Source organism: Coturnix japonica, chromosome 8 (genome assembly GCF_001577835.2).
Source record: "Coturnix japonica isolate 7356 chromosome 8, Coturnix japonica 2.1, whole genome shotgun sequence".
In the NCBI taxonomy this organism is placed as follows: Eukaryota; Metazoa; Chordata; class Aves; order Galliformes; family Phasianidae; genus Coturnix; species Coturnix japonica.
In genome coordinates this window covers 3,282,397-3,309,825 of record NC_029523.1, presented here as the reverse complement: position 1 = coordinate 3,309,825, position 27,429 = coordinate 3,282,397, and the positions used below count along the sequence as shown (strand labels likewise).

General features: G+C 36.8%; 1 protein-coding gene across 1 annotated transcript in view; it reads left to right on the top strand.

Moving 5' to 3' along the window:
* CDC73 (cell division cycle 73) overlaps positions 1 to 23,496 on the top strand; it is a 96,816-nt gene extending 73,320 nt beyond the window's left edge. The window contains exons 11-17 of the mRNA XM_015869437.2: positions 4,221 to 4,278; positions 6,927 to 6,962; positions 7,282 to 7,369; positions 14,777 to 14,938; positions 16,781 to 16,881; positions 18,489 to 18,630; positions 19,863 to 23,496. Coding sequence (XP_015724923.1) covers positions 4,221 to 4,278; positions 6,927 to 6,962; positions 7,282 to 7,369; positions 14,777 to 14,938; positions 16,781 to 16,881; positions 18,489 to 18,630; positions 19,863 to 19,899 — 624 coding nt within the window. The 3' untranslated portion in view covers positions 19,900 to 23,496. The remainder of the gene's footprint in view (positions 1 to 4,220; positions 4,279 to 6,926; positions 6,963 to 7,281; positions 7,370 to 14,776; positions 14,939 to 16,780; positions 16,882 to 18,488; positions 18,631 to 19,862) is intronic.
* The last annotated feature ends 3,933 nt before the right edge of the window (positions 23,497 to 27,429 follow it).

Sequence of the window (27,429 nt, the reverse complement as noted above, 5' to 3'; positions counted from 1 at the left end):
AAGATTGTGTTAACAAATTACATTTTATTTTACATCATCGTTTAAATTTAGAGATGCAGCTTAAAAACTTGCAATTTGTTATTAAAATATCTATCCTGGGGGATTCAGTATGCAGATCTGTGTGCGTAGAAATGTGCAAATGAGCTATACCAGTTTCATGTGTAAATAAAACCATGATGAGAAGCGCTGTCTGAACTTAAAACATTACTATAAAAATAATTACTATAAAAATCCATTGATGTGAATAGAAAGCTTGGAGTTGTTAGGAAGTCTGTAGAGGCACCTCAATCTGATCATTTGGTTTGGTTCTTTGGAAGATTTTCTTTTCAAGGGTTTTACATTTTTAGGAGAAAACCCTACATTTTTCAGAATCCAAACTATTTATATGAAGACAAATACTTCGATCAAGCTTAAAGTAGAACACACAGACCAGGTGTTAGATGCAGGTTTTCGAAACCATTTAATAGTTTTGACTGTTTGTTGTACATTAATGATTTACTCCAGAGTTAATCTGTAGAAAAGTAGCATTCTTTTTAACCTTTGCAATTTGTTTAGGACAGAACATGCTAAGAGTTTAATTACCAAGGCATACATTAGAAGAATTCTGTTATTCTTCAGACTGTGAGCTTTTTCCTTTTTTGCCCCTACTGGAATCTGGGTTTTTCACATATAGTAACCTGATTGTATTCATACCTGTGCAGTGGTTTGTTGTAAAATCCCATATCTCTAGTAAGTGAGATAGGACAGTGCTTAGTAGCAGAAGGTGTATGCTGTGGTTGAAAGAGTTATTAAGCAGGTGTTTTGCAGGTGTCCGTCAGGGTAGGAACCATTAATAGCAAAGCAGAGTGAATTTCTATGGCAAGTATATGCAGTGTGTTGTCTGTAATTGATGTAATGAAATCCAGGTCAGCTTTCAATCACTGTTCTCCTTATTTCATTCTGTATCTGGTATTTGTTCCCATCATGTAAATGCTCATATATTTAATATAAATCAGAAGAAATGTATGTCTTTATCTATGGTAAATTAGCAAAACTAAACCAACTGAGGTGCTCATGATTAGAATGCCGTGTTATGTGGTCATCTTACAGATTTGTTTTTTCACGTTACATGGTTTTGTTACTAAATGAATTTCAACTTATGAATATTCACATTGTTCTCCTTGACGGTCTCAAATGGCTTCTGCATAAGAATGAGGTATGTTGTCTTTGAGCAAAACTGTGAAGTGTTCGGAAACTTCGAATTGAATGCTCTTTAAATAGCAAAACAGTGACTTCTGCTGCTCAGGGTACAGCTGCACAAACAAAAGCTGCCCTAATTAGAGTTGGAATTTGCAGTGTGAAGTTACTTAGAAGTAACTTTTACATTAAAACTCCACATTAGTAATGTGAAATCTTTCTGTGCACTCACTGGGAAATAAGCTGCTGTATATACATAGAGTATGTAAATGAGAAGCTGCCTCAGAATAGCTAACAGGCCATAAATTAACAGCTGCACATGCCATGTGTGGTTAAAGAACCCACTACGATACTTTCTCTGTCAACTCTTTTTTTTCTGCTCTGAGAGTAACCATAGTGTGTAGGTCTCTGAGCTTGTATTTGCCCTGTAAATGGAATATGTATCGTAAATCTATGCTTTGTCATGGGAAAAACCTATACCTTCATATAAATGCTCTTGGAAAGCTTTCATATAGTATTTAAACTCCAATAATCTTTGTTTTCAGGACAGTGTGGAATGGAAGCTGATGACTTCCTCATAGGAAGCATTTGATCTTTTTCCTGTCAGCTGTCACTGTTGTGTACTTCTGTCTTATCTTAATAAATGATTTTTAAGAAGAAAAGCATACAAAGTATAGGATTAAGTACTAGCCTCTACAACTGCATTGTCTGTGGTTTTAAATGTTAGAAGATGGTGATTAGGCCACTTAGGGTAATAAGGTGCAGCGATGTTGTAAAATCAGTTGCAAAGGAAGGATGTTGCAGCTCCAGTAGGTGGGAACTGCTCAGTGTCTGTGCTAAGAAGACATCAGGAGCTGTAAGCTGAGGTTTGTCCATGAAATTATCAGACTGAGCCAGTGATTTACAAAACTAGAACTTATGACCTCTGTCATTTATTGATCCTGCAGAAATGGTTCATACAAACAAAGGTCACAGACGTAGAGTTGGTAGATGTGTTTAGTGTCTACTCATCTAAATGGCTGCGTGTCCCGCCATTAATCAGACACTTTCACGATACATTTGTGGTTGTATTTATTTCAGTTGTGTTCTTAAAGCCTCACTTTATCCTTTTAGGCTTCTGTGCTGTTGTTTCCATCGCTGGCTTTAGAGATGGTAATTCAGGAAAAAAAAAATATGGGGAGGAAAATAGAAGATTGGAACTTATTTCATTAGATGGGACTACACATGGTCTGGTGCAACACAGCTCATATGGGAACTAGTGCAAGACTTTGTGATTATGATTCTCTGCAAGGCTGCAGGAAAACTCAACTGTCTTTGACACAACTCGTGTTTCCTACCCTTCAAAGTAGGACCTGCAGGTCTGTTTATTGCAGACACTAAGTTGGTGAAAGGGGAGGCAGAGAAGTTGCAGCAGAGACTCTGGGGGAGGAAAGGCAAGTGGGCATGTGGGACTACAGCCTGCAATAGTTAAACGTGCAAACAAACTAAGTTGGATTTAGAAATATGAAATGTAACATTATGGGAAGTGATGTTTTGGTAGCTTGCAGGTTTTCTTTCCATTTTGTGTTGCTCTGACTTCAAAGAAATGTCATGGGAGAATTCTTGGTATGTCTTCAAAATGTGTAATCAGTGCTCTGCAGGAGCAGCCTTTTCACGTAGAAAGTGCTATTTTTCTCTAGAAACAGATGCAAAATTTCCATTTTCTTGGCTGAAAGTAAGGTGATATAGATTTAAATAGCAGTCGGTTCTCAGTTGCAAGGCCTCTCTCATAGGTAGCTTTTGCTGATGTTCTTCCTTTAGAATGCGGTGTTTCGATTTTTATCATTTTCTGAGTAATTACTGTGAAGGGACAGTGGCAAAAATACCTTTCTTTGGATATTATAACGGTAGGTCTTAAAATAACAGGTACTGACTCAGGTGTCCTACATAGGTGTTGGTATTTTAATAATCAGAAAAGAGGACAGCAAAAAATTAGGATTCATCTTTTTTTTTTTTTTTTTTAGCCAGTGAAGGTTAAGTCCTTATGCAGAAGATAATTAGGAGGTTGCTGAGTACGAAAGATTGAGTTCTAACCTTCATGGTGGATATTGCAAAGCAGCTCTTGTGTTAGTTTAGTCATGAAACTTGAAGTTCCTTGTGTGTCGCCTCCTGCTTATTAGGTTTTCAAATTCTGAATTACAGAACATACTGTAAGTCTACATAGATATAAGTGTGCCATACTGGAGTCACTTGAAACAGTTTTTTTTCTATGACAATTCAGGTAACGTGAAAGCAAGGATGCATTTTAAGGGTTTTCTGTCAGCCTCCCATATTGCAGTGGCTGGAATGTACACAGCCTTTGTGTGTGGGTTTTTTTGTTTTTTTTTTTAACAATATGTTTTATTCAGGTGAGATTTGAAAGAAGTATACAAGAGCAGAATTGTTCTTGCAAGAATTTTATGTTGCTTTGCATCCAGATATGTGATTTCACTTTTCTCTTATGTGGTGCGCTAACTGCAGAGTTAACAAGAATAAATAGCTGTACAGGTCTTTTGTTTGTTACATTAAGGTAATTGGATAAGGCATGAGCAGAACCAATTATCATGAGAGTGCTATTTGTGGTCAGTAAAACTCTTGATGGCAGGAATGCGTTGCCATTCCTTGATTCTCGTTTTCTATCTCAGAGTATATGCGTATCTTGTTTAAAAATTTCTTTAGCCAATTCCTTATAGCTACGTGCAAACTCTATGTGAGAAGCGATCGTGTCTGAAATGTAATAGTACTATAAATGGGAAATAATTCTGTGAATGTATTAAAAAGTTGTTTTAGCATCTGATGGTTAAAAGGTAAACCTATAAAAGTTTACAAGGTTGTCTCTTCTCCACATCTAAAACAAGATCTATGAACGATTTTGAGTATGTTCAGTATTTTCTTCCTCTCTTATAATGGGAATGCATTGCTCTCTTTTTTTTTGTTATATCCTCTGTAACTCTGTGTTAGTGGAAAAATACTGTACCTGACAAGATGGCCAGCGGTTAATGTTACCTCTTCTGTCTTCTTTAAAGGAAGGTGCTTCTGCTCGAAAAACACAAACACCAGCAGCACAGCCTGTACCACGACCAGGTAGGCTGACATCCTTTCATTTATGCTTTTATTCCAAGTAAGTATGAGCTCCAGAAGAGTTGTACTTAAAATTTTGTTTAGCACGAGAATGAAGTGAGGGTTGGCTTTGTGGCCTTTAATTGCATGTGTATTGGAAAGAACAGATGACTTATTGGTTAGAGTTATCCTCGTAGTTGGAGAATTGTAACGATCTGGTGCTTGTGCTCATTCAGTTCACTGTTTGCCCAGTCATCCCCTTGAAAGGATGTGATAGTGAAATGGGAAAGCTGAGTGACAAACTTCTTGCTTATAAGTCTAATAGTTCACAAAGAAATACTGAAATATATAGCAAGAGCTGGTTAATATCTCAAGGACAAACAACGTAAGCAGAAAAATAAGTCTCAGAAAGAGATGTATTATTTCTTAAACTAATAAATCAGATATGTTATCTGAATGCATTATCATTTAATGTATTACCATTACTTGTTGATGCATCTTAACATCTGATTACAGTAGAGCTAGACTCTTCAGCTGGATTTTCAATTCATGGATTAGTGGACTTCAGTTTTGTACATGAAACTGAATCTCAAATTCAGAGTTAGAACGATGTAGGTATTTTGGTGTGCTCTAATGAGAGAGAGATTTGAGATGAGTTTAAGTGTACAAACAGACTTTGTGTTATGGTGGAAGGAAGGCTACTATTAAAGAAAAAGTCACTTGTAGTTGTTATAAATGTGTTTGGGAGGGGTAATTTGGTATTGGTTTGGTAGCTTTCTTGGCATTAATTTTGTTTTTAAATTTAAGCTTCCTTTTCAAATGGATGCTGTTTCTTTTTCTATAAATCATGCTAGAGCTTGTGTTGTTTAGACAGTGCTTTGACTGTGTGCCTTGGCCATTCCCTAAGGTTTATTAGTAGGATTTAATGATATAATTCAATAATGTGATAAGACAAATTCCCTAAAATGATACTAACACTGAATGTTTTCAGCATTCCTAAATGGTGTTGTGCACAGATACTATGATTCTGTTTGCTTATTTGGGTACCAGAAAGGTCATACTACCTGTCATACATATCTTGCTGGCCCTGTTGAGCATAATAATGTAAATGGAGTTGACAGACAGCAGTATGAAAAGGGTAGAAGAAGCAAGAGCAGAAGCGTGACTGGATTGTCACAGGACCCTACTGCGAGTTGTAGTTTCATGTGCATTCGCTGGTAGAAATGCATTTTAATAATTATACTGATATTGCCTTTCTCTGTGGCTGCTCTGATCTGTTAGCTTGCCTCCATACTGCAACTTGAAAATAGAATAAAAAAAAGAGGTATCTGAAGATAATATATTTCAGATAAGAATTTCTCCTTCTGCCCAGTTCTAGGGGAATTTGGAGATACTCCCCTCAGGAAAGAGGGCGGTAACAGTGATCCAAGTATTAAAAACGTGCAGTATTTATGAGGTTGATTCATTGCATATGGAAGAATTAGCTGAATTGTCCAAAAACAGTTCTAGAATACTCTCTTGAACAACTATATATCAGATTTACAACTTTTTTTACAATGAGGACATAATTACTTTGAAAAATATAATACTAATAATGAGTACATAAAGTTTAAGTAGTTCAAGACAGTATCACCAATTATATCTCAGCATTTGATAGTGTTGGGAAAAGATAATTGAGGATATGGTCTCAATATTTCAACAATGGCAACTTCTCTTGTGAATATTTATGGTATTCTAGCCAGTTTCTGGAACAGTTGGTCATAAATAAACATGAGCAAATTGGTGTTATGAAATTGGAAGTCAATTAATGAAATGTGTTATACATAGTAGCAGTTGAGAGTTGATATACACAATCTTCATCAATTCTTCTACTACTCACCATTTTCTAGTTTTGTGAATTGGGGTAAGAGTTCTTTTATTTTTTTAAGGTTAGGACTCCTGAAAAGTGTTTGAAACTAAAGCATTTATTTGGAGAAGCCAGGTTATTTAGTTAACAGCACCCAAGTGAAGAAGCACACATGCTTTGCTGCTGACTTCAGGCTGAAGCATCTCTGCTATTGAAGAGATTCCAAGCTGCAAAACTTGGAATGACTAAAATGGAAACATTTTATGGGGGGGAAGCTCAATTGAGGGGTTAAAATTGCAATCCAAAACTAACTTGAATAGGACTAAAATGTCAAGCTTATTGGAAGTTCTGTGTATGTTAAGGGTAGCTATATCCTGTGGGCTTCATCTACCACTACTACTAATGAAAAGGTGAAGATCTGTGAAGATGATCTTGTGAAACATTACTCCTGTTGGCGGAGCACAGTTGAGCTTGGGATCCTTAAGCAACTTGCTTGCACATCGCTGGCAACGTTTTGACACTATCATGTCCTTTGTTCTTGAGGTGGATGGAGAAGGATGACTGGTTGTTTTAAAAGTAGAAGAGACTGACTCAGTTATACTTGCATCTGTATTAGGTCAAAACTGTTTATCTTCTGAATACTGGGACCCCAATTAAAAAGCCCTTCTTAAACTTTGCGTTTTGCATTCTGAAAACAATCTAGTGACTGTAGTGTGACTCCTGCGGCTGAAAACATTGAAGTGTGGGATAAATATTGAAATGTTTTGAGTTGCAGCATTTGTATTATATATTAGTCATTCTGTCATGTATTTTACTTTTTTCTCAGTTTCTCAAGCAAGACCACCTCCAAACCAGAAAAAAGGTGAGTCATTTCTGGTTACACGGCCCTTTTTGTTTTTGTGTGAATTGCGCCCACTCTTTCTTTTGCTGGATCCACAAGCAAGCAGAGCTGTGTTTTGCTAAACATGGTGTTACCATTACTTACAGACTCCTGGAGACTCCTGTTAGAGGAGTACGTTTTATTTGGTGAATGAAGACCTTCAATTTAGATAAAATGGTTTTCCCTGAGTATTTGTCTATAATTGTGGTCCATTAAACAAGAGTTTTGGTTTTATGTACAGTTCCTCTAATTAAAAAAAAAAGAAAGTAAACCAAGAAATACAACTTAATTATCTCTACAGGATCTCGAACTCCCATAATCATTATTCCAGCAGCCACGACCTCTTTAATAACAATGCTTAACGCAAAGGACCTTCTGCAAGATCTGAAGTAAGTAGCTGATTAGAACATACTGTATAACAGTTGTTTTCAGATATAAAGGTATCTGTACCAAATTAATAAGTAATCAAGGGGAAGTATCTACTGTCTCCTATGACAAACTAGGTTTACAGACTAAATTATAAAAAACCAAGTAGTGATAAAAATGCCAAAACTTTATTTCGGAATATTTACACAGTTGTGACCTGTGAGCCAAATCAAGATGGAGAAGATCTTGCAGTTCAAATGACAATTGTGGTTTTCTTTTATGTAATGCACATGCATGTGTGTGTGACTGAAGAGTGAATGCCATGGAAGAAGGCTCAGAGGACATGGGAAAGGACGATGTGTTCATGCAGCTCAGAAGAGAATGTGGGAAATAGCCACAGCTATTGTATAGGAAAATGGGTGCAGAGAGTGGCTTTTGGTTTAGATCAATGCCTGTATTAGCTGAGCAGATGAGCCAGCTGTGTTAATGGCTTTCTCTGAGGTGATCAATAGGTGATACTAACTTCGTGAGAGAGCTAGGCCACCAGGGGGAGGCTATGTATGTTGCCTAACCTAACATGGAATATAAAAGCTGAACAAGTGAGAAAATCAACTTAGAACATGCCTGAGATTTCTTCAGCACGTATATTCTATCCCAGTGTCTAGGAACGCCCAGTGCTGTGGCAGTTATCAGGTTGTGACTCTTAATGGGAATCCATCTACATAGTCACCTAAGTCAGTATTGCAGTTGCTGTATCACACGTATATTTTTATTTCAGTGTACTGCTCTATTGCTCTGTTCAATTAAAATTCCATAAAATGTCAAACATATGTTCACATATGTAAATGAAATATTAAATACAACTCTTCTGTTTTGGAATATCTGGTAGACCCTGGTCAGAAAGGATTGGGTTCTCACATTGATAGGCACTTAAGATATACCTGAGGATGAATGATGTTTACTATAAGTTCAGTAATAATGGGACTTTTATTCAGCACAGTAATTGTAAGTAAAAGCCTATAGAGCAACTTGTGACAAAGGAAGGGTAGCAGTAAGGCCAGGTGCAAATGTGTGCTGCCATTTATAGAGTCTAAATCATTGTGTACAGTGGTAGGTTAGGGAGAGACTGCAGTTAAGATTGAAAAAGAGAGGTAGAAAAGTGGGATTTTTTTTTTTTTTCATGAGTAGAACATAGCCCTGGTCTGAGTGACAGTTGGGATGAATTTGAAAAATGGGAAGATTCTTAAAACAAAAACCAAAACAAACCACGAAGAAAGGATTAGAAAGTATCTGCTGGTTGTGAACAAGTTGCTTGACAGCAGTAGTGAAATTAAGGGGTAAGAATTAAACATTAGAAGGAGATGAAGTTAAATGATATACCAAGTACAGTGTATGCAGGTATAAAATAAGAGTAGATTACTAAAAATTGCTAGCTCAGATCATAGCCAGTGTTCGTATGCTGGGATTACTTACTGTCAAGGACAATGAATGGTTGGACAGGTCTGCTCAGTTTTTCTTTGCCACTATCACTGCAATGTCTTTGAAATTACGCTTTCATTGGCGTGAAAAAAATGGAGACTGTCTTATTTTTCTTTTTCTATTTTTTGTTTAGCAAAGATTATTTAATAAGAAATGACTCTGCTGAAGTGATAGGCATTCTTCTTTATAGTTCACATACAGCAAAAATAATTATAAGCTGTATTCAGGGATGTGTATTAATGAGTTGCTAAAATCTGTTTGTTCCAGTGTAGTTTGCTAGGTTATGACAGTAAAGTAACAGCTACTGTTGCTTAACTAAGCCTACTGAATCCAGAAATTTAATTAGTTGTGGCCAAGTGCAGTCAACGTGACAATCTGCTTCCTTAGTGGAGGGGTAAAAGTTGGTATTATGGCTTTTTATAAACAGCGTGTTCGAGAGACTTTAGTGTTTACAGTTACCTGTCTGTTAGTACCGGATCATTTCTGAAACAATCATTTTCACGGAAGTATGCAATTATAGATTCTCTTTGCAATGATAGTCTGTTTAAAAACTGGAGAGCTCTTCTTCCACCTTCACCTTTATCCTGCAGTGAGACTTCATACGCTTACTTTTGAGAAATAAACTGTCCTTACTGCAGTTTTAAGTTTTTACTGGAGTCAACTTAGAACGTTCCAAAACAGCTTTGTGAGGTACTAAGTGCCTTCTGATCTCCAGCTATTTCCAGTTTCTAGATGCCACGTTTCATCACAGGTCTGGTAGGCATACTGGACTCCTAGCGTGTCTTCTGAAATATTTAATCTGAGAGGTTTGCTTTTAATGTTATTATTTAATGTGCAAGCAGATACTGGGCCGATATAACTATGTTGACAGAGGATGTGGGTACTTAGTTTAAGAAACAAAGCTCTGTCTTTACACTTGACAACTTTCTGGCAGATGAATAGCTGCAATGGAATATAGCCTGTGTTTATCACATTTGAGTTTGTCTGTGTTGAGAAACCTTCATTGTTTTCAGCTTTTGGGGGCACAATTATGGTTAGGGTTCACTAAGACTCCTGCAGAGAGGACTGATCATTAGCGTGAGAAGAACTTGATGAAGGAAGAGAAAGCAACAACAAAAATGAAGTTTAAGGGAACAAAGGATGATGCTCACATACTTAACAGGTATCAAAAGCAAAACAAGGAAGCAGAGAGTGTTAACGAACGAGAAGTGCAATAGCAGAACTCAGAAGAGCAAAATATTGGTTTCACTGTGGCAGTTCCAGCACTTAGCTAGACAGTGTGCCATCTGGCCTGCAGTTTTTGTATTCCAATTGAATTAGTTTGTTTAGGAAGGGCTGCAGGGTTTGTTCCTACTACTCAGATACACACAGTGTGAAACTAGCCTTGATGTAGATATATATCTCTATATCTATCTATCTATCTATATATATATGTATATATATATGTATGTATGTGTGATGATTTTCCAAGGGAAATAGTTGTATGATTTCTGCCCTGATTCTCCACCTGCTATAACTCTTTCACCACTTTCAGCTATGTGTGATAGGAAAGCGGAGATTTGGAAGACAAATGTTATTTACTGCAAATTGTAGAATAATTAAAAATAAAATAAAAGGAAGTTGCCCACACAGAAACATCCAAGATTCTTCTCTTACGTTTAACTGTAGTTACATGTATTTATTTGATAAGGAAGCAGATTACACAGGAAATAAAATGAAGAGCTAAAAAGTCTGGGTATGTCTAACAAGCTCTGAAAGTTTATCGTTTGACCCTTTGTCGTAGCAACAAGAAAAGGCTTTAATTTTCAGTATCTGTAGTTTTGGACAGCTAAAAATGATGTGGCAAATGAAGCCTGGGAAATTCTTGTTCAAGTGCAGTTCCTTTTACTGATCTATATGGCCTGAAATTTCACTGAGATTTATCCAACTTTAATATTGAGCAAACTGTCTAAAGGATTGTGCAGTACAAAAAATGATTTATTCTCTTGTGAAGGTACGTGTGTAAGGCTTTTAGCTCTGTAATTGAGTATGAAATTTTGAGAGAGTTGTAAAAATAGGCCTCAAATTGTAGACAAATAAATGTGTGTTACGATGAAGTCAGTTATTGTCCAGTGTTGGAGTTGCCTTATTCTCTGTTCATGTATTTATAGTGTGCCGAAATTGTGAGACGGAAAGTGTTGACCTGACCTGAGTGAAAGTGTTTAAGTTAATGTTAGCAACCGATGTGAGTTCAGAGCCTAGATGCAAGCAGATCTGGCAGTTAAGTTTAGAAGTCTTCCAGTTATCTTCTGTCATTTGGTCCTGTTCAATTGCTTGCCTATTACCAGAGTAAAGTGACCTGCTCTGTGAAGGAATGCACCAGTGATGATGTGAATGCTCACTTTGGCAATTAGCAGTGAGAGAATTGAGCATTATTAATTTCCTGGAAGAGATATGAAGCTGAGTTCTAAATAGAGATGGGATGTTAAATTTTCCTTGACTAGAGAACAGTAAAACATAGAAGAAATGAAAATGTATGCTACTGTGCAGTCAGGTTTCTTGTATATTTCTATCATACTGAGAGATGATGGAAAAGGGGTCAAGTAAAAAATATGTCACCACTAGGTAGAGTATTGTGGCAAAGAAATCCCAATAAAATATGATATTTTTGCTGTTTTCTGTAATGCTGAGATTCAGGTTTCTTTCATACAGCTATTTATGATTCTCTTTTGTTATGTATGCTTAATCTGTGACAGCTTTGCTCCAGAGTCCTTGAGAGACAAGCGTGTATTTCATAACCTTCTTTTAAGTTGTACGTTATGCCTTTATTCTGTGCGTACATGTATGTAATCATTTCAATGCTTTCTTTACAATAGGCACCTTTTTTACTCTTCCATTTTGTTGGAACAGTATATTTCATTGATTTTTTTGTCATCAAATCATACAGATAAGCTGTTTGTTCTGTCTTGGTGATGTGTTCAAAACCACAAGATTTATGTAGCAAATAAAATGAGGGGGTTTATATCCCGGAATATGCAGGACTAAGATGCCATTTGGTTGGGCCTCAGTTACATAATGCAGTTTTTAACTCTCCTTGAGGTGGAGAACAACTGTCAATAAAAGATGAATTCTTAAACATTAAAAACTAGAAGTAAGATAGAAAATAGGTTTATCAGCCAATTTTGGAATGTCTCGGATGTGAATTACGGTGTTTAAATTGCTAAATTTGTAGAATGGCAATATTGCTTCTTTTCATCCATGTTTGTCTCATGTGACAGAGGTGATTAGGTTTATTATTCTCATTTTTACCTCTTCTACTAAGTTTGGAAGCATAGAGCATCCTAAATTTCATGTGATTGGTGATTGCCCACCCTCTAATCTGTCAAGGCTTCTGCAGGGTGCCTCAAAAGTGTCAGCAGCTACTCCCAATTTATTATCATCTGCACATTTAGTATATACTCAAGGTCTACGTTCAGATCACTTTTGAAAACACTAAACATAACTGGCCCTAAAATGGAGACTGGCCTCCAGCCTGATGTAACCCCATTTCCTATACTCTTCCAGTCTGCTGGAGAAGTGTTCACCCATCGCATTGTGTTTTTTATCTATGTGTATGCTATATTATGAGAAGCAGTTATCAACAGCTTAGTTGAAATCCAGGTGATGGTACCTACTGGCCTTCTCTTGGTCAGCTGGGCAGGTAACCTCGTCATAGAAGATGATAAAGTTCTTAAGCAGGCCCTTCCCCTTGTGAACCCACAATGGCTATCACTGCTGACTTCTTCAGCTTTCAGGTGTTTTCCAATAACTCTCAGATAATTTTTTCCAAATGAGACTATGTTCAAATGAGACCGATAAGCCTGTTATCACTAGGGTCTTCTTTCTTGCCCTTCTTGAAAACTGGGGCTACATTTACCAGCCTCTGGTCCACTGGACTCTCCAAATCCCAAGGACTGTTGAAAAGTAATTGAGAGAGTTCTTACAATGAAATGGTTCAGCTATCAGTACCCTGGGATGAATCCCACTGAGCCCCATAGACTTAAATGCATCCAGCTGGAGCAGTTTCCTGTTATTTAGTGTTGGCAAAACAAAACTTTCAACATGTTGTCAAGGCAGACTTTTGGGCACATTCATGATTAAAGCTGCTTTTCACCACTGAGTTTTTAAATTAGCATGCTTGGTGGAGTTGTCCAAAGTAAACCTGTGTTGGATGTTTCAGTGCAGAGCTATGTGCGGTGTGTAGGTAGACAGATAATCTGTAGTTCATCCTGTAACAGCTGCCATGCTGTTTTTGTCCTTTCAGTGGTAGATAACTCCAGTGCTCAGGTCAGTTACTGGTAATGTTTTTTGATAATTTTCCAGTATAGTGCTATGCATTTGGAGATGCATACTTCAAAAATTGATTGTGCCAATCTGTTTGTGAAGTAATGTTAAATCCTGAATAGTATAGAAGAGGTTCATCTGTTTGTCATCTTTTCTAGTAAGGAAAGTAAAGTATTTTTGCTAGCAGGTTTTTACATGGCAGTTTCCACATGCTGGTTTAAACAATGATATTACGTCTGTAACACTTAACCTTATTCCCCCATGAAATGCCTCTTACGTTAGCATAAGGAAGAATTTTCAAGTGAATAATGAATATTCCTTTTAGTTGACTTCCTTTCTCTCTTTTCCTAGTAATTTGAAATGCAGTCTACCTAATGTTTAAGCTTATTCAAGTTGTTTTTAGAACTGAAGTTGGAATGGATCGAAGAGAATACCTTTAGAAATGGTTCAAACAGCGTACCCTTAAATGCAGTAATCTTTTAGTATGCACCATCTGTTCTATAATGAAGAGAAATGTCGACAATATAGTACTGTGTGTTTAAAATATAGCACCAATACTCCTGATACCTTTTACAGTTAAATATGCTGCTTCTTTTAGTCAGAAGTTCGCAAACAAAATGTCAGAAGCAAACAATATTAGGAGTGCAACTGAGGGTTCTGAATAGAACATTAGGGGAGAGAAGATAGTTCTGAGCTCATGCTCTCCTTAGTCCTTTGCTGGCCTGGAAGGTGATACTGGGTCACATCAGCAAACTTTGCTGTCATGTAGTTGCACTTCTTTGAAGTGCAAGATATTTTACCCTTCCTTGTTACAATTCCACTGAGATTCATCAAGAGCCTTACGTTAATCTCACAATTTTGGGAATTGCTGTGTGTATTTTGTTTTATTACTGTTATATAGAGGAGACTCTTTAAATGAAGGTAGAAAAATCAAGGGTTGAATCTGAAGCACTTGTTTTTTTTTTTACAGAGATGGAGACATAAGGATCACATTGTCCTTATTTTGCAAACATAATTGATCTGTCAAAGAAGCTATTTAAAATAAAAGGGAAGAAAAGAAATCGTAATTGTAGTATCATACATCAGATGAATCATCTAATAGTGTGAAATCACTGTCATAAAATTAATAAGTAATAATTTAAAAAAGAGAAGGAAAAACTCACCAGAAAACTGTCCCCTGAATGTTTTTGATCCAAAATCACAGCATTCGGTGGAAAGCATAATTGTGATGTGTATGTTTGAATTCCCTGAGGACAAGAGCTACAAAATGTGCTCTAGCAAGTAATCATTTTCTTAATGCATGAGCTTCCCTATGTAGTCTTTGATACCTGAAAAGAATTGGTTAATGTCATTCAGCAGGCTGTGATTTGGCTTTTCATCTGTTAATGTATTGGGTTAGGTAGGCAAGAGATGTCATCAACATATGATGGTTGTAGTTTTGAGGGGTAGAAGACCTTTGAGTACAACTGGTTTTATTGTAAGTGCTTATGAAACTTCATCTTGATGTACCAAATGGAGTCGTGGAGGTGTAGCATAGTGAAAGTGAGGTGGCTTCAGTGACTGCAATAATACAAGGATCTGCTCAAGTTGTTATGTTCCCTGTTCTGTTGAAGTACTTTTGTCTACTGACAGTTTCTTTATTCCCCAAGGTTTGTACCATCAGATGAAAAGAAGAAACAAGGCTGTCAACGAGAGAATGAAACTCTAATACAGAGAAGGAAGGACCAGATGCAACCTGGGGGAACTACAGTCAGTGTGACTGTACCCTACCGAGTAGTAGACCAACCTCTGAAACTAATGCCTCAAGACTGGTAAGATAGATTTCCTCTTTACTAAACTTCTTCATTGGGAGAGTGCAGAACTTGAAAGGAACCAATAAAATTATATTAAGTTGCATAAAAAATAAAGATGGGATTAGAAGAATGGATTTGTCTGTTGATTCTAAGGGATTCTCGTATCCAGGTTAAATGATATGCAACTGAAATAGCGTTTTACATTTTAATGTTATGAGCAGCACAATTATGTTCAGTTTGTCTGAAATATTCCAGAAATTCAAGTAGAAATGTTGATATGACTTTTCCAGTTTCTGATACTGTAGCATGCAAGTCATTGAAGTATGATGCAAGGCAAAAATCCTTTCTCATCTTCTTTCTGACTTGAGAGTCTATAGGGAAACTGCATTTTTGCAGACATCTTCAGCATCTGATACTGTAATTTTTCTTTTCCAGCAGTCAAAAGAAATGAACCATGGGTTCAGTAGTGAATCACATAGATTGAACTGAATTACACGATGGGAGCTGAGTTCTGAAGGGAGAACCTCAGCTGCGGAAAGGGAATCAGAAATAACTTTTCCTGTTTAAAAAAAAAAAAAAGCTGCAGAAAGATTTTGTTCATAAGCCCATTCTTTGATAGTACAAAAATGTGTTTCCCTTTGAATGAAACACATTTATAACATATGTTGTATTTATTGTATATCTGTGATGCAATGAAATAGTAAACATTTCTGCTACTTCCTCGTGGGCTTAAGGATATTAGGTGTGCAGGACATCTTTGCTGATTGGTTTTTTGAACCTCCAAAGTAGATTTTAATGGGGAGGATTATTTATTCAAGAGGTTCTGTTCTGAATTCAAGTTCTTGATGCAGAGAACACTTAATCAGCAGCCAGTGGTTTTGAAATTCTGATATCAGATAGCATTCACGATGTTTAATGCTCAAACCTTAAAATACTTCTGACCAAAGAGATCAAGTGCCCTGCTTTTGGAAGTGTTTGGTTTTTTTTTTTTTTTAGTTTATCCAAGGTACCATCAAATATTAGTATCTGGATGTGTGGAAATGTTGCTGTGACTTTTCAGCTACCCATTACAAAAGCTGCAACGTGCTCTTAAATGTTAAGCTTTAGGATTGTCTCCAAGTTCATACCCCCTCCTTCCCCTTAAAAAGAAGGAAACCCACCACCAAAAAGTCAAGCACACACACAACTCTTGTTTATTCTTTGCAATTTGTGATTCAGTAAACTAAAGTTGAGAATTGGGTTAGATATGCAGTAATTTGTTACAGTAGATAGGAACCATGCTTGGATAATGCAAGTGTTCAAGAAAGCAGACCATATGTGGCAGGATGTGCATTCTGAAAGGCTTCTTAGAAAATGTAATTAATATAAAAGCTTCATCTTAACAACAAATTTATTTTCACAAACAGCAGTTAATGGTTACATAGCCTCACAACATATGACTGACTATTTAACTGGAAGAAGGAATTCAGCACTGTCTCTTGTAATAAGATTTTAGTATAGAAGTTAACAGTATGCAAAATGATGGCTTTTAAATTGCTACATCTCAGTCAGTTTACACTGTTATTCATAGAGGATTATCTCTGAACTGTTAGAGAACTTTGAAAAACCAAAGAATAATGGCCAGAAATAAACACTATTGAGATAAATGAATCTGCAGAGAGCAGAGCTGAAAGGTAATTCATGTAACTTTTCTTTTTCACTTACTTTGTAATAGAGAAAGAGTGGTTGTACGGAAGATGCAATTGTTACATGGACTTGATTGCTGTTGCTTTAAAAAGAAACAGAACCAACAAACTATGTTAAGATAGGTTTCGTGATTAAGAAAATGTATTTCTCAACATCCATCTATTATGTTCACAGGGATCGTGTGGTAGCAGTGTTTGTACAGGGTCCTGCTTGGCAGTTCAAAGGCTGGCCGTGGCTCTTGCCTGATGGATCACCTGTTGATATCTTTGCTAAGAGTAAGGCTGTTGTTGTCATTTGTATTTTACTTTCTGTTGCTCTGTTTCTTGTTTAGCAGTATGCTTACCACATGGTGAAGTGCTGCCTGAGTACTGTTGTAATGGGGCAGTTTAGAAAGCATGGTCTTGCTACCTGTGTGAATACCCAAATATGAAGTTGACTTGTGCAACTTTTCTGTTTTATGAAAGCTCATGGAAACAGCTATTGTTTTGAGAAGTAAATTGATTTTCCAAGCCTTTTAAGTGTGCAAAAAGACCACATATATGCCATGTAGAAAAACAGGTTTACAAACTCTCTTGTGATTACATATGTGTTTGAAGAGAGGAATAACCAGCTAGTATTTTAGTAAGGAAGTTTTACAAGTATGCTGTGGTGTCTTGACAAAAACTTGAATGTCTAATAAGATGTAGGTACTTCCAGTATGTGAATTATATGCTTCCACTGCGTAGATCTGAAGTTTTTTCTATTAGCACTGTTATGTATGTATGCTTTGGTATATGCAGTGCACTTACACTGCACAGTTCTCTCGTCTATTTGCAATGTGTACTGTAACATGAAAGGAACTGTAAGCCTCTGTTCTGCTATTTTTTAATTGTGAAGTTGCTTTAGAAAATAGGCCTTTTTTTCAGTGTGTGCTGTTTTCAGAACCTGCAGATTTAACAAACAAAAAACTCAAAATTCAGAAGAAAGGAAAAAAAAAAACAATAATTCAGTCTGTTATCTTTCAGTCAGTATGGTGAGGAGACATGTCCAGTCAGGTTTTGTGTGACACTGCCTCCAAGATTCAGTCCTCCGTGGGATTAGGTGCATGATTGTTTTTGAGAAGTTGCACACTGTGGGTGTTGGGACGTCAAAATAGATAGTGCAATTAATTGATTATCAGGAAGGGATTGCACAAGTCTCAAGTACTTTATGCTGAATCATGTCAAAATGATGATTTGGTCCAGAAAGCAAAAAGAAGGGCAAGAAAAATGTAAGACTCATCTTGCTAATGCTTGGCTTTACATAATTTGCATGAGACAAGCCTTCCCAAAAGGAAATGAACTGATAATGTTTTACTGTTATTAGCTTAGCATTAGATCAGAGGAAATTGGCATTTACTGACTTTCTCAGCATACTTCATGTGGCATTAAGGGGTTACACTGGCATTGACTTAAGCCTTCCAGTGGTGTCAGAAATCGCTTGCTTTTTTGTTGTTGTTTTTGGTTTTGTTATGGTGGGATTTCTTTGAAAGGTTTTGGGGGATTCCAGAATCTTCAGAAATAATATCCTGGCTTTCTAAAGAAAATACTCATGAATTGGCAATGAGTTTCCTACTGTTCTCCTGGGATTTATATATCTAGAAAGATAAAATTAGCCCTGAGAAAGAGATATAAATTAAAGATAAAACTGGCTATAAATAGGTCTTTTGCATAGAACTGTGGTGTGGTGTTAGTGCCAGGCAGAGATCACTGACCACTGTATTGAGTTCAATATTAAATAGCTGATTTTCTTGAGAAAGACTTGTTTATTTTATTCTGAAGTAGGGGGAGATTCTCTTTGAATAATAATTAAGCACTGTAAAGTCCTCTTGTTTGTGTGTCAAATGTTTTCTTGTTTCCTGTAGTTAAAGCTTTTCATCTCAAATATGATGAAGTACGCCTGGATCCAAATGTGCAGAAATGGGATGTAACAGTGTTAGAACTAAGCTACCACAAAAGACATTTGGACAGGCCAGTATTTCTACGCTTCTGGGAAACGTTAGACAGGTACGTTTCATGTTGAAAATCTCTTATGCTTGTGCTTTTGTGATGTTGAGTAGGAAGAATGAACTTAAGGTGACGAGTACCATATACAGCTTCAGTGGCATAACAATGCTTTAGGTGTTAAATATTTTTTTAGACTTCTTAACGTACATACCACTATATTTCCAGTATAAATTAGGAACAAGCCTCTTCAAAGGGTAATATGCATGGATGTCAAAGAAGGATGATTACTGATCATGGACTTAGAGTAGTGATTCCCCATATCCTTTTAGGCAGAGGCAAAGGAACAGAAAACATCACCCTACATATGGTGCAGTTTGCTGCTGTTCCCCCAGCCCTTCATTTGAACTGCAGTTGTGAGCTGTAGTTCTCCTCTTTCCTATCCCTACCTTACTAGATTACAGTCTTCTTGTAAAGGTGAGAAGCTACTGTCAAGATAATAGCCACAAAGCATAATCTTACTCTGATGCCTCTGAGTCCACAGCACCAGGTAGAAGACAAAGGTCAGAAAAGATATGACGTGCATTGAGTTTAGGTGTAGTGTTTTCACTTTGCATTTTTGGAACCTTCTGCTTACTTTAGCAACGCCTTGCACGAGAATTGAGGAATGGAAGTGCACCAGCAGCTCTGAAAAGTGGTGCTGTTTCTGCCTGCTTCTCTCTGGTTCTGAACCTTCTTTGAATACCAAGTTCATTGTAATATCTTTTTCATGTTGTGAAGAGAAACTTTTTATCATTAAGCAGTTGAAATATTGAAGGGAGAGACAAGTCCATGCATTTAATGAGCATTTAATCTTTTCATGTTGATTGCACGGCAAACTGCTTGAACGATTGAGTGGACTTCAAAAAGAAAAATCCTGTGGGAGTTGTCTAAATGATTCTGAGCATCAAACTTTCTGTGCCTTCTTATTTAAAAGTCTCAGCTCAACTATATATTCAGATTCTTAGAATGAACTTGAATGGGTTATCTTTAGCAACAGTTATCAAATGCTAGAATCCATGTGACAGAATGAATTTTCTTTGAAGCAGACGTTTTAGCTGACTGTCTTCTAATGGGGTAGATATTGTGTTTAATAGAGCTTGATGGATTATAAGGCATTTCATCTATTCAGCAACTAGCTAATGCCCTAAGAGTGGAGTTTTAACAAAGTCTGTTTATTGTTCCTGAGAGCACAATGTCTATTAATACCAAAAGAGTAGTCAACTTGTTTGTTGGGTTTTGTTTTTTTTTTTTAGGTACATGGTGAAGCACAAATCTCATTTGAGATTCTGAATCCTTCAGCTACCGTTCATTTCCTGGAGTGTGGATTGAGAACAATGAAAGAGACTCCAGTTTGGAGACCAGAGCTCGCACTATATGTTGTGTCAATAACTTTACAAATGAAGAAGGGTCACAGTTGAAACTTTTTATAAAATCTGGTTTGGATGCTTCCTGGCAGGTTGATACCTGTTGTTATTCAGAAGCAAAGGGGTTTTGCTTAAAACTATTTTTTTAATGTTGTTAGCCTTCTAGTCTGCAATTCAAATTGTATATTTTGATAGCAGCAGTTTCTTCTCTGTTTTGTTAAATTAGGCACATTTTTAAATAATGTGTTATGTTCCTTATTAGAAAATAGATTGATCTTCACTGCAGGTTACAGACGTGTGTGTGCCTGTGCGCATGTGCGCACGTGTGTGTATATATGTGTGTATGTGTCTATATATATAATGTATAAAAAAAATGATAGACACGCTAACGCACACATAGTTATTACTGAGGCTTTCTAAACCACTTAGCTTCTGAGCTTAGTTTTGGATTTCTTTGCTTATTGTTTCACTTACTGAAAATATTTTGTTGTGGATGAATTTACATTTTAGTCGATAGGACTTGCAAACTGAGAAAAGTGAAGATTGTTTTGGATATCAAAATGTCAACCTGTATATGTATATTCTGTCAGTCTTGGAAAAAGGGAAGATGAAAATGCTAGAAACTGACTTGGATTTGTGATGTCCCACTTTACTGAATCTTAAAACTTAAATACAAATACCTTCAGGTCACGGTAATTCTAAATCTCCATCCTCCATACAAGTCTCTTTATTTAAGCTGGAATTGTGCATGTATATGTTTCCATCTATCAAAATACCTTCCTGCAAGTCTAAGTCTTACCTGGACTGAACGTGGAATAGAAAGGGACAGAGTTTGGGTTTTTTTTTTCTATCCCCTGGAAACAGTCACCACGAGGAAGAATAATATTAACTTCTTTGAATTTATATCTGTACTATCACCACTAACATTATTTTCTTGTGACAAAAGTAGCCCAAACTATGTCTAGAGTTGTCATTTCCTGATATGAGTGGCTAATAAGGCCTCCTAACAGAGTGGAAAATGAGTTGACTCAATTTACCAAAGAACAGATTTGCATGAGCCACGGTATAAATGAGGCCAGAAGATCATGGTATTTGTACGGATTTATGGTACCTGTGTATCTATTTAACAATGTTGCATACCAATTCATGTAGAGAATGATCCAATATTGTAACACCTGCATGGATTTTTTGGGATATAAAATACATGTTTATATTCCGTTCTTGAAATCCAAAACCATGTTTTTTAATATACTTTACATTTAAGACTTGACAAAAGTAAAATGGTCTACCTGTTCTTTAGTTTTGCTTTTCATTTGATGTTACCTTCATTTTAATGAATCCAGAAGCCACGTGTCCTTCAGAGGTTTTTAAGGTTGTCTTAAATTTATATGAAGACTGTGAAGCCTGAAAGGTTTTTAATGTTTCTACCTGTGCTGTATTAGGTTTACTATCTTCAAATTTAGCCAGTTATCTTGATGGAAATAAAAACAAGCAGAAAAAAATAAATAAATAAATGGCTCCAGGATTAGAAACTGGATGATCTGAACAGATTCTGCAAAGAGGCTGAGAAGAGCAAGCAATACAGAGCTCCTTGAAAGTCTGCTCGCAAGTTCTCCTATCTGTGAGGGCAGTTGGGTTAGTACCATGTGACTTATTTCCTAACACCTATGCGTGGCATATCTGAGTGAGGTAAAACATTCAGTATTTGGTTTGAACCTCTGCTGTGTGAAGACAAAACTGTACTGGCTATGAGCACTACAGTCAGTACCATATGGAACTGGTAAGCTTAGGGTTTGTTGCTACTTAGGAGAGATATTGTAAGTGGCTTTTTCACTCTGATGTGTTTCCAATTAGAAATGTAAGGTTTTTTTTTTCCAGACTTCAATGGCCCATGCAGTTTTTAGAGCAACTTCTACAGTGGGCACCAGTCTTAACATACTGAACATTGAACATAACTGCTTCATGTGCACTGTGGTGTAAAGACTACGTAGTAGTCTTAAGATATGCAAACTCTATTTTCTTTTTTCCATGTCCTGTGTTTCACTTGTGTTTTAAAAACATGTAGTCTAGCATCCAATATTGTACATAGAAGATGGTTTGATGTAGATGTAAATTTATGTATATATTGGGAGTAGCTTCTCTTAAAGGCATGAAGTTATGTGGATGTGAAACTTGCAGAAGGGGAAATCTGTGCTATGTTTATAACAAGTGTGCCTCTTCTTAAGGATTGAAGGCAGACCTTGGACATCACTGGGGTTTTGTTCTTGGAGGCAATTTTCATCACAAGTTCAAGATGTGTTTGTGAAGGAGGTGGCACCTGATTGGCTCTGCATCTCCTTGTCAGTTGTAAAAGTAGCTATGTTTATAAAATGAGCCATTTTGCAATCAGTTTCCTGCTGACATTATTGGAAGTTTAATTAGGTTGCCAGTGAATAGCATTCCTACTGACTTCAGAAATATCTGCACATAGATTATGAAACTACTTGGACTTAAATTTAGCCTTACAGCAGCGTTTTGCAACACAGCTGGATTTTTTTAACACTTATGTCATGCTTAATTTATCTACCAGTTAATGTAGAGTAATAAAGAAAACCGATAGTAAGAACTGGGGAAGCTGCAGGATCAGACATCTGTTTTAGTGAGCTGTATTTTTATTGTTGAGCAAGTTTGACACTTTACATAGAAGCGTATAAAGTGTGTAAATTGTACTCAATTAAAACATACAACTAAAACTGAGCTACTTCACTGCCTGTAGTTTATTGAACAGTAGAATGATACTAGTGTGCAAATTGAAATAGCTGTCTCTATTAAATAACTTAATTGTCATAACTCTGCTCTGTTCCATAAGTACAAGATGAACAAGGTGAAACAAGATAAGCTGAGAACTGGTTTGAAATTTGTTATTGAGCTCCTGTACTGTCAGTAGGTGATTTTCTTTGTGGCAAGGTTTTAGATGCTAGTAGAGATATCAAAAGTGATGGTTTCAAATTAAGAACAACAATGCCTGTGATATATACTGCTTGATCTTTCTGAATGCTACCCTAAAGAAAGCAAACAAAGCAGCAGTTTTTTCATAAGGCAAAGGAGGGCAACTACCTTCTAAAGCGTGTTTGCATACCTGAATAAATTGCAGATCAGTGTACTCAATGAATAAGCTCTGCTCTTCATGGGAATTTTTGTAGCCAGATAGTAACGAAAATAGACACTCGAGTCATTGCTGGAAATAGACAACAAATAAAACTGTTCTGTAATGCTGTAAACCTTTCTATTTCTTAATATAGAAGGACAGCAGACAGCGTTAAGTTTCCCTTGATTGTAAGTTCAACTACTATGTGATATTTGTCTTAAGGATAAGCCTTAATCAGAATAGAAAAGTTGTTTCTGGCTTTTATTTGGTATGCAGTGTGTAAAATATTACTATTCCCTGCAATATATATTTTATTACAGCTCTCATTCTTTTGCCGGTGAAATATGTTCTTAGCTGCTAATTCTTGAGAACACTATACAGAAAAAAAAAAAAAAACCAGTCAAAATTAATGGCTTAGTGATTTTAAATTTTAATGTCATGAATGCATTTTAATTCTAAAGCCATAACTAATGCCAAGTACTTTATTAGAGCAATATGTTCATGAAAAATTAAGATTGCTGCCTGAAGAAACTATTGGCCAAGCAGGTTACAGTTCAGCTGATCTTTGGAAAAATGTGTCACAAAATGAAATCTCTGAACGTCGTATTCTGAGTTGTTCATTTGTTACTTAATGCTTTGAAGAATTATGGCAGTATTGTTTTTTGGTTTTGAACAGATGCATAATTCAACAGAGTGGCTTGGCTTGGAAGGAAACTTAAGGATCGTCAAGTTTCAACCCCCCCCTCATGCAGGCAGAGTTGCCAGGTGCTAGATGAAGCTCTAGATCAGGTTGCCCAGGGCCACAACTAATGTGGCCTAAGAACAGCTCTGGGGATGAGGCATCTATAGTCTCTCTGAGCTGCCTTCTCCAGTGCCTCACCACCCTCTCAGTGGAAAATCTTCCTCCATGTATCTAAGCTAAATCTTCCTTTAAATACTGTAAGGCTGCAGAGAGGTCTTCCTTCTCTGAACAAACTCATCTCATTCAGCCTGTCTTCACAGGAGAGGTGCTCCAGCCCTCTCATCTTTGTGGCCCACCTCCAGACCCAGCAGGTACTCAGGATGTTGAAGTCCTCCATCAGAACGAGAGCCTGTAAGTGTGATGCTTCTTGGAGATGAAGCAAGGAGGCCTTGTCAACAGCTCCCCTTGATTGAATGGCCTGTAGTAGATTACCACCACCAGCTGTCTGATGCTGGTTTTGTCCTTAGTCTTAACCAGCAGTAGTGATTGTATTGTTTGGCTTCTTTGGTTAGATCTACCTTAACACTATTAATATGATAGGATAATTGGAAGCAGAGATGGAAAACTGATGGTTTCAAGTATGGAGATGTGTAAGTAGAGTTCGTGTACTTGACAATCATAAGTGAATTTATCATTCTCTTGATGGTGCTGATATTATAGAGAGTAAGTTTTGAGAATGAAACTTAATCAAGGAAAATGAATTGGTAAGTAACGTGTGGTTGTGGGCTGTACTTCCAAACTGATTTATTGCATTCTCTTTTCATATTTTCAATACTTCTGTGAGCATATAAGTGCACAGAATAATTTCAGATTTTTGAAACTACAATGCACAAACTAGTTCACGTGTAAAACTGAAAGATATGAGTCAATACATACAATCAATAATAAAAGTAGCTTGGGTCGTTGTTGTCATTTGCATCTGTTAATTCCTTTGCTGTAGTAGATCTTCACTTACAGCCCAAGAAATTACTTACTTGCTTTGTAAGGTTTTTGCATGTCTCGCTGAAAACTGTGAGAGGTAAGTCTTGGAGTTGCTTTAAGGTTTGTTAAAATGGTTTATAAGTTACTGATTCTGACCTGTGTTAGTGAGCCCAACGGTTACCACCGGTATACAAGGTTGAAACTGAATCAAAACCATTTTAGAAATGGGAATGGCCACCACTGAATGAAAGAAGAGGAAGTTCTCATAAGGTTGAACTTATGTGAGTAACAGTGAGGTGTTAGCAGGGCTGGTTACTCCAGAACGTCATGTAGAACCACTTTGTGTTGGTGGGGACTTTAAGCCAGGAACCTACCTTTGAATTCACTCGTTGCTGCTTGTGTGGAAGTTAGACTGTAGTTTGCAATGGAGAGAGGTCTTTTTTGTTCTATGATAAAACTTTTATGAAAGAGCCTCTGTGTTTTATGCGTGATGGAAATAATTAGTCTGGTTACTGAAAAGTTGCTGAAAAGAGAATTAAGAGATTAAAAATGCAAGAAAATTCATAAATGGGAGAGCTTCCTAAAGTGAGATTACTAAGCAGTAATACTTCTACAAGACATAAGCAGCAGAAAAAAAGAATTAACTTCTGTGTGCAGTGGACTAATACCCTAATTTGCTCTCCCAGTAGTCTAACGTGATCAAATGGAGCAGTCCTGCAGATTGTCATCTAAAAATGCCTCTTCATTGGGATTGTTTTTTCACTTGTAATCTTCTTAATTTGAGTTTTTTGGGTGTTCATTGAGCTTCCAATTCCCCAGTGATCAAGGCGGTTAGATGATCTTCTGAGTACAAAACTAAAGCACAGTTACTTATGTCTATATGCCTACATTTATGGTAATGTTCTTATTCCACTGAGAAGGAATGTGTGTCCCTTGTGATGTGTGCTGTTATTTTTTTACAGTGCTAGTTTTAAAATGCCAAAATGAACTGGCACTATAGTTCTGAACAGGAACTAGACATTTTGACATACAACCTAAGATGATGCAATGATGAAGCTACATTAGAATTTATGCATAAGAAGACCTCTGCACTTAGCAGTTTGCTTCTCAGGAGGCGTATTAAGTATATACTACTAGCCTTGTAAACAGTCGTTGTCCATATTGTATCCATGGCAAATAGGGTTTTCTTAGTAAAGCATTAGGTAAAGCTTAGATTTAGATTATAGAGGTGTCTGATTTTATTTACTGCAGCTCTTCATGTTCCAAACCAAAGTTAGCAATGCCGCATATGGATATGAAAGACTGTAGACTGAACTGCTGAAAAAGCAGCAATAACATGGAAGCTTTTCATAGCATGGCAGAGATGAGGATTCTGTTCTGCCATGAAAAGGTGAGAAAGGACATTCAGAAGCATCACGAGCTGTATTTCTGCAGTCACTGCAGGCAACTGCGAGTTAGTTAGCTTAACTTCTTGTTAATTTTGCTCCTCTTTTTTGAGGCTCTGAAGGCTAGAGGAAGTGGTGTGTAGTTTCTCTATTAACTGAAATGCCAGAAAAAATCTACGTGGTACCTTACAGGTTAAGATTTCCATGCTTGAAAGATGGTGCATCTTTTTCATTGTGTCATTTCCTTCATTAGAATGTGCAAAGAAAACATATTTAATGAGATAGTTGTCTGATTCAGCTAAGTATTGCATCTTTCTCCCTGAGTAAGCTAGCTGACCATGCAAAACACCAATTTAGGTCATGGGTAAATTGACATAGCTTACACTTCTGTGCAGTACAGAGCTAATAACTGCTAAACACAGCAGTTTTTCTACTATTGGAAATTGATCACCAAGTAAAAATTAAGTATTTTGAAGCTAGAAAAGGGACTGAAATTCAACACTTGTATGTGGAAAAACTGCTGCTTGCACAGATATATTTTGCATCGGAAAATACCATAGGATGATTGCTATAAGTGATTGGTAAAGTATTGATTTTGAGGTGGAATGTTGTGAATATTGAGCATAACTAGGAATTCATTGCTTCTGTCTTGTGACATCAGCATTTGTTAACTTCTTTGCCTTGTTGTGAAGGTAACAAGTCTGACCATAGGCAAAAATTCACTCTGGTTCTGTCTAGGCAATAGCAGTGATCGCCGTTGTCTTACACTTCTAAATGGCCATCCTATGCACTGCAGAGAGAAAATAAATGTGTGCTGTTAAATTTCACCTCTCTGTTAAACCTCTTTTAACTTCAATTATTTGAAATAATGTGTGTGACTTGCTATGGCATGATAAACCTGATTTATGAAAGTCATGGGATAAAATGCAAACCCTAATACCATTGTGTCATGCAGAGCTAATACGATTTTACTATAATTTTCCACAGATGTCTTTTCAACTGTTAGGCTCACAAAAGAGCATGAAGCAAGGAAATTAATGATTCTAGATTTTTGCTGTTAATATGAATTAGTCGAACTACAATAGACGTGGAAGGCTGAAACGGTTTTCAATGATCTGTCAATCCAAATATCCACACAATGGCAGCTTTCATTTGGACTACCTCTGGTCTGAGAGCAGACCGGCGTATTCTTGTCCCTTAGCCTAAGTGTTTAACTTGGTTTTAAAATAGACTGCAGTGATATGTTGATGTGGGAACCTGCATGCGTGTATGTGTGTTGCA